The following is an 8352-nucleotide window of genomic DNA, read 5'->3' as shown; positions in this document are numbered from 1 at the left end:
TCTAAGATGTTAAGATGATTACATTATCACTGCAGTAATGTTACAGCTTAGTTCAGATGAAGCTCTGGAAGGTCAGTAAATGTGTGCTGAACAAACTGGACACACAAGGTGAGTGTGGAGACCAAAGCAGGAAGCCGAGCAGAGCTCAATGACAGGAAGAATTATGAACTCATTAAAATGCAATATGCATCTTTTTCTCTGGGGGCTGAGGTGTAATATGAGGGGTCACCATTCATATTGGTGATTTGTAATCAAGTGTAGAGCTGCTTTAACTGCATCCGTAAAACATCTACAGGCTGTGTCTTTAATTTAGGCATTTGTTTCTGTCTGGAACTCTTGAATCATACAATCCTAAACACAGTAATGTATAGCTGTGTCTGCAGGGACTGTTTCCCTCTGCTCAGTTTGATTAACTGTGTTCATTGTGCAGCTGAGAACAGCCACAACACAAAAATCAACTGGACAACTCAAAACTCTGAATAATAAATCCATTCATACAATATATGGTAAATGTAGAGTGCATACAGGCTGATACAAATGAAAAAGTCAGATCAAGATTTAAGTCCCCCCCCCCACACACACACACACACACACACACCAAGAACTAACTATAAATATTTACTTGTCACCCAGAGGTGATATCTTTAGAGAGGTTTGTCTCTTTATTATTACAAAGATGCGGATCTTTAAGAGTTAAGATGTGTGCTAAATTAAAGCTGCTCATCTGTGCGCTTTTACACATCACGCTTCAACATGTGCGGCTGTGGGTCAGTTTGGTCTGTAAATACTGAAACATCACAGCAGCTAGTGTCTGAAATACTTTATAAGAATAATACATTCACATGCGCTTCTGCTTTTCTTTTTATTTCTCTGAACAACATACAGCAGTAACATCAATCATCATTTTAATTAGCTGCGGACACAGCTGGAGCGCGCAGTGCGTGCTCGACACCGCTGTCTACATGACGTTACAGTTCCGTTCTAGTTGTCATTCTGTGGACGGAAAGAAAAGTGGAGTGATACAAATTAGGCGGAAGGTTACATCCCCCGGTTGATATGGTGTCCTTATCCCTAGTGCCTCTCATGATGTTACATGATTACTTTTCGTTTTAATACACACAACAATAACTAAATCAGCTGGTCACTGAAGAGCTACTAAACAGTCACGTGACAGCAGGAAATGGAAGTGAAGCATCTGATTCGCCACACTCTTTGGCCAAGATTCAAACCAGGAAGTGAAAGCAAAACATGAAGCAACATCAGCAAAGAAAGCTTACAGTTTAAACTTTACAACCTGGTTCATTCCGTGGCAGCGTGTGAGCGAGCGCATGTCTAACTGCTGATGTGTGGATTCAGAAGATGTGACGGAGACAACAAGCTGCCAGGCTGTTCATGCTGCTGTAATCATGACTGACGTCTTCCCGCCATCCTGCTGCTGCTGTCTGCCTCGTCACTCCTTTTAGCACACACATTTAATCTGCAATCACACTGGATTTGACTCAGAGGGATTATTTCTTTCGTCAAATGAGTCAATACTACAACCGGAAGTTGATCTTCCCTTGTTTTCCCTTCTGCCGCATTAGACAGCACCTTCCCAATTACTCTTCTTTTTTTTTCTTTTTTTTTTTTAGTGTACCAATTTAACGTTTATATAATTCACCTTTTATTTAATGAGGCTGATATAATCTTGAAGCGGAGTTTTAATGTGTGAACTACACACCGGATGTACACTGCTGTGCTTGCGTGTAACTTGACTAAAGTCATGTACATCTGGCCGCCTGTTCCAGTCTCTTCCTCCTTCAGTAGCAGGTGAGCATGGAGCTCATGCACAGCCCCAGCAGGTAGCATGTGGGCGGACGTGGAGTACAGCCCGGTGGGAGAGGGGCTGGGGATGCGGGACTTCTGGCTCTATGTGTGGATGAGGAGGGCGGCGGTGATCGCGGCTCATGTCACCGGCCTCGGCCTGACCCTCATCATCTCCCTGCTGTCCAGACCCGGAACCAGTGAGTGCAGACATGGATGTGTCACTAAATCCAAATGATTGTGTATTTAATCTGCTTCAATTGATGGATCGAACAGCAGTTTAATCATGGCTTTATTTGTTGAGGCTCTAGTAATTCATAGCTTTTAGTTTGGTTTAAGGATTACTCATGTAAATAAACCTGATAAATGTAATACACTTCATATTTAATAACCTCTTCATATGGCTCTACACTTTGAAATAGTAATTTATTTAAAGGCTAGTTCTCTTGTCTCAGTGAATGTATGAGGTGAAACCTGGCAGTCACAAATGTATAATACAGTAATGTGGAGCCTGTTCAGACCTGGCTGATTGTTGGCCTCCAGTATGACTGCTTCCAGAGAACACTTCCTCTGCTGCTCAGCAACACACCTGCCAGCTGTGAAGTCAACCCAATGAACTGTTGTTGACAAAAGCAGAGGACAAACATACAGACAGACACAGTTGGATTTGATTAGATCAAACTACTTTTCCTTCATAACCACCTTGACAATATTGTATTCACTGGATCAATGTTTGTAGCATTTAACACAGTTATGGATATTTCTTATGTGTAATACTCCTTTAATGTTGTTCTGAAGATTTGTAATCATGCTTTTTTCATTTCTGTAGGTGTGTAGTATTACTACTCATTTCTAACAACGTAGTAAATCATGATCATTTTCAGTATCAATATGAATCCTGTCTTACTGTCAACTTTACATTGAGGCGAAACAGGAAAAAACAGTTTGTGATGTACTAACATTTGAGAAGCTGGAACCAGTGAGTGATCGGTAACTGATCAATGACATAATCAATGAATCAGTCAGAAAACTCTTATCAAGTCACTCTGTCAGTCAGTTAAGACAATCAGAGGTTAAATACAGTAGAGTATCATTCAGTGGGATCAGCTCCTCCCACTGTGTGCTTCAGCTGTTTTTATCAAATATCACATTTTCTTGCCAGCTGTAGAAACTGGTCGAGAAACACTTGAATCCTATAATTTGCTCAAATGTGGAAACATAATTAGTTCTGCGATCATGAACGAATTGTTAACATCCATAAATTATTCTCAGACTGCTTACTGGTGTTTCTCTTTGTTGCAGGTCTGTTTTCCTGGCATCCATTGTGCATGTCTGTTGCAGTAAGTTTACAGTCTTATACATGACTTTACCTTCTCCATCTCTCAAACATGATTTCCATATTTCATAAGTACAACTTAGCATTTCTTACTTATGACAAATTATTAAGTGGCAGTTATCTTCTCCATTTATTGATCAATCATTTAGTGTACAAAAGTTCAACCATTTCAAAATCTTTACATTGATATCAAGAAAAGGAAAAACATCCAATTCTCACATTGGAGTCATCAACAGTACTTCTGAAATGACTCTCATGATTTATTGATTATTATATTAGGTTACTTCATTTTCATAAAGAGTTCATTGGTTAGTCATTCCATCTTGCTCCCTGTGTGAGTGCAGGGGGAGAAATTGAAGAGAAAGTACCACTATTACTATTTGCTTTTCTTTCCTCCATGGTTTTAGGCTTTTGGAGACATAAAAACCATCAATTACCAGTAGGAATGATACTACAGTGTTGTGCCTTCAGTAATGATTAACACTGGTTACATTTAGATTAGAAAGACAGCCTGTGAGCTTCTGATCTGACATAAACTGAGCTAAAGAATAAATGATTCCACAAATATTTTTCCAGTTGAATATTAGCTGTAAACATACCTTCACACCCTGTAGTCACTGAGTCTCCATCCTTCTTTCCACTGTGAATAATAGATAGGAGCGGTTAGTAGGAGGGAGTGGAGCCACTAACGGCCGTGTTGCATCACTGCGTCAGCTATTGTGTTACAAAGTGACCTACGCTATGTTGTTATGCGCAGCTTTTCACTCTGAAATGGCCTTTCTGTGTGTCATGGCAGCGCAGTGTGATGAGTCAGTCATCCAAGTATGTCAGCCATGAATGTCACAACACTTCTTCTCTTTCAAGATGCACATCTTTGATTGACGTGTCAGGATTTCTCTCACAGAAACCATTTCAAAGCACATACAACAGAAGGCTATTTATAACTCTGTTACACACACACACACACAAACACACACACACACACTAGGGTTAAACTGATTTATTGGGATGATAGTCTTCTTATTTAAATTAGATGTCATCTAAATCCCAGTCTCCTTCAGACTGATTTCTGACTGTCAGCAGATCTGATCTTAATCTCTCTCTTCCACATTGTTGTTTTTGTTGACAGGTTTATCTCAAAGGTTTTTTTTGATTGACATTCAAACAGACCAACCCCTGACAACTGATTTGGCAGGAAGTTATGTAACAGTCAATTCTGTACCAGTGCAACCAGACACACCTACACACTGTACTGTACTGTACTGTAATGCACTGTACTGTACTGTACCATACCATACCATACTGTACTGTACCATACTATACTGTACTGTACCGTACCATACTGTACTGTACCATACTGTACTGTACCATACCGTACTGTACCGTACTGTACAGTACCGTACTGTACCGTACTATACTATACTGTACTGTGCCATACCATACTGTACCGTACCATGCTATACTGTACTCTACTGTACCTTACTATAGTGTACTGTACCGTACCATACTGTACTGTACCATGCTATACTGTACCGTACTGTACTCTACCGTACCATACTATAGTGTACTGTACCGTACCATACTGTACTGTACCATGCTATACTGTACCGTACCATACTGTACTGTACCATACTATACTGTACTCTACTGTACCATACCATACTGTACTGTACCGTACCATACTGTACTGTACCATACTATACTGTACTCTACTGTACCATACCATACTGTACCGTACCATACTGTACTGTACCATACTATACTGTACTCTACTGTACCATACCATACTGTACTGTACCGTACCATACTGTACTGTACCATACTGTACTGTACCATACTATACTGTACCTGAAACTATAATTCATTACAACTCAGCGCTCAGTAGTATAACAGCTTAATTAAATGTAAGGTTTTACAATGTTGCAAACATACTGTAATAATACTGATTTCTGATTGGCTGGCAGGTGTCTGATAAAATCATATATTTGGACATGTCATATTTATTTCCAGTCAACAGATTAACTGCTCTAAATGTCATTTCCTAAAACATTCAGTCTCTGTATTTTGCTAATTATCCTTAAAATCCACACTGGTGAATGTAACCACACTCTTACACACAATCTATACCTGCTTTGCTCCAAATAATGACAACGTATTTATTTACCACATTTCTTTCTTTTCATTCTCCTCCAGTACTGCCTGTGTATGACTGAAGGCATCCTCCTCTTCTCAGCTGAAGGATCCCCCTTCTGCTTTAAGTCTCGGAAGGGTAAAGTCCGTCTCCACTGGTTCTGCCAGGCTCTGGTCCTGATAGCTGCAGCTACTGGGCTCAGCTTCATGGTGGCCAGCAAGAACGTGTCAGAGCGCCCTCACCTGGTCAGCTGGCACAGCCTGCTGGGCATCTGCACATTGGCCGCCACAGCGCTCCAAGCGGCCTGCGGCGTCTGCGTTATGTTCCCCAAGCTGCTGCGTCTGAACCGGCCCGTGCAGAGGCTGAAGCTGTACCACGCTACCTGCGGCTTGGTGGTCTACCTGCTGGCCACAGTGACCATCATGTCGGCCATGTTCTCAGACTGGTTCCAGGCCACCGTTAAAGGGGTGGCATGGTGGGCCTTCCTCCTGCTGCCCCTCTTTCCCGCCCTGGTGGTGATGAACCAGATCACTAATGGCTACCTGCCCCGCAAGAAGATCACCAGCTAGTAGACACAGAGGATTAGACTGTATTTACTCTGTGGCCACATTGGATTGATGTTTTAATCAGAGGCTCAGAGACAATCAAAGGCTAAAGCAGCATTTGAAGATGAAATAATCAAAGCAAACCGCTTCACACACTAGTAGTCTCATAGACTGAAGAAGAACATGAAAACAAGCGTCTGTCTTCAACCACATATTTATCAAGGGAAGGTTTGAAGCCTGGAACCTAATTTTACAGCTTGTCCTCATCTCTGTTAGTTACTGGAGACAGAAAATCCTCATTTAGAGACCCAACATACACATCTCAAAACACACACACAAAATACAGCTGATTTTGATCATTTGTGCCCACTAATGATCAATTTGTATTCTTGAATTGAAAATGCAAAATGTCTTCATAAGTAAGTTCCTCATTTTACCTCACTTGTTATCACATTGATTCCTTGTGATAAATAATTGATGTAATTTGAGGAATGAATTCATTTGAGGGTACAAATTTCACATTTGAGCATTTTTTATTCATTTGAGGAGTCAAACGACTAAGTTGTGTTCTTACCCGTCATACCTTCTCTACAGCATTTATTGGCCAGTAAAAGAACTGCAACTAGAAACATTTAGTGTCCTCAAGCTGCAACTACGGTTCAAATGAAAAACAAAAAGGGATTCTCAAAGAATCAGATGACACTATGCATAAAATGTGAATTATGAAGCGCAGATGTGCGCACAGACACATGAGGTATGGTCATCAGTCTGACAAAGTGCTGGAGGCAGAGCTGAGCTGGTCTACATCTCTGCCTTTGCCTCTCCAGAGGAATATTTGCACTACATATGCAGTGAAAGCAAAAGAGACTCTTTCTAAAGGGATATAAAGCACGACTGCTGTTTAGTTTAACACTGAGTGTGTTAGCAGCTCCTGCAATGAAGGTGCTGTGGTGGATTATATACCAGCCTGTAAACTCTTATTTATTTATTCATTTGTGGTGTTTTTGTGCTGCGTCTGTCTCGACTGCTTACAGGTGCTACATGTTGTCTTTAGCATTTAAAACTCAAACACAAATATACAACATTTTTTTTTTCACATTACACATATTCAGTGGCAGAAAATGTGTAATGTGTATATAGACATTTTCAGTGATGACCCCAAAAAGAATAATACAAACAGAGAAAGTGAATATTTGGATTTAGCTCCGTAAGATGAACAGAAAAATGACTCCTAATGATTGCTAAGGTCTCCCTGTCTGCTGGACAGCTTTGTTAGGCAACACTGGTTGAAAGCAAATGATACTATTGAGTATTGTGAGTTTTTGTAGTTTCTGATAAGGGCTCATTTATCATTAAACAATAGGAAAGCAATAAGGTAATGTGCTTTTCTTTAGTTATTAGTTGAATGGCTTCCACATTGAGGGCTCATTTGATTACACAAACACTATACACATTATCATGAGAAAGACTGTATGCAAAGCTACATGTAGCACCTCTGGTTCATGAACTTTTTAAAAACTTTTCAGTGTGTGTATATGTGACATTTAGCATCCTGTCTTTTATTTGGTTATGTTAGCTGTGCCCTGTGTGATTTTTTTATTTTTGCCTTTGTGTTACTTCGTCAAACAAAGTCAAAGGTACATAGCTTTCCTCTAGCTAAGACATCATCAGTCAGTCCCTCCAGGAACCAAACTGACGTAAATGAATCCAATCCCCCTTCATTACAAGCTTAAAGCTTTGTCCTGTTCTCTTAATACCTCTGAAATATAGTCATGAGGATATTTCAAAACTGAATCAATCACTGCACTTTTCTATCCAATTTAAAACTAGACAAGGGCAAATGAATCACGACTTGTTCTAAGCAAACCAGCGTCCTTATGAATGAGCTCGAAATCATCTTCCTATGCAGAGATTAAGATCTTTCCTGTTTTTAACCATCAAACTAATCATCTGATGTACACAGAGCTTGTTGGGAGAGCTACAGCTTGGAAGCAAGTATTACCTGACAGGCTGAATTTAGGGTAAATAAAAGTCTAACATGGCACAAAAAAGTTGCTTTGCTTTGCAGTTATGTAGAAAGCAGCTGTTATTTAGGGTACAGTAATCAGGACATTCTGGGAGACCCTGCTGGGACAGATTCATGTGGACTATTTTTAATTCTGCTAGCAAACCTGATGCACAAAGACCTATTGGATGTACTGTCTAAACTTCATCTTAATCACTACTATGCAGCCCATGCCAGTACAAATCAGTAGTTTCCTTTTTGATATAAGACTAAGCTCATCACAAATCATTGTGTGGTTGTCAGACGGCAGACATATCTTGGTTCTCCTAAAGGACTCATCAATGTAGAATGCACTGAATAATGGGAACCTGGAAGAAAATCAGGCAATAATAGATCATTTCCAGGATATTTCCTCAGCTTGGTTTGACGTTTTAACCGTTCCTTCAGCTTTTCTTTTTGTTTTCAATCTGGATGCAATGAATGTACGCTATTGGGAATTTTTTTTAAATATATATATATATATATTATTTTA

At 40.0% G+C, this 8352-nt stretch overlaps 1 protein-coding gene across 1 annotated transcript; it reads left to right on the top strand.

The window, feature by feature from the left end:
• Positions 1 to 1794: 1794 nt before the first annotated feature.
• On the top strand, positions 1795 to 6969 carry LOC133977738 (probable transmembrane reductase CYB561D1). Its single transcript, XM_062416000.1, has 3 exons — positions 1795 to 2003; positions 3106 to 3143; positions 5333 to 6969. The coding sequence occupies exons 1-3, from the start codon at positions 1847 to 1849 to the stop codon at positions 5837 to 5839; spliced, it is 702 nt and encodes a 233-aa protein (XP_062271984.1). The 5' UTR covers positions 1795 to 1846; the 3' UTR covers positions 5840 to 6969.
• Positions 6970 to 8352: the final 1383 nt, after the last annotated feature.

The sequence above is a fragment of the Scomber scombrus genome, chromosome 3 (assembly GCF_963691925.1).
Source record: "Scomber scombrus chromosome 3, fScoSco1.1, whole genome shotgun sequence".
Lineage (NCBI taxonomy): Eukaryota > Metazoa > Chordata > Actinopteri > Scombriformes > Scombridae > Scomber > Scomber scombrus.
The sequence above is the reverse complement of the archived record's forward strand: the minus strand, read 5'-3'. Positions and strand labels throughout refer to the sequence as shown.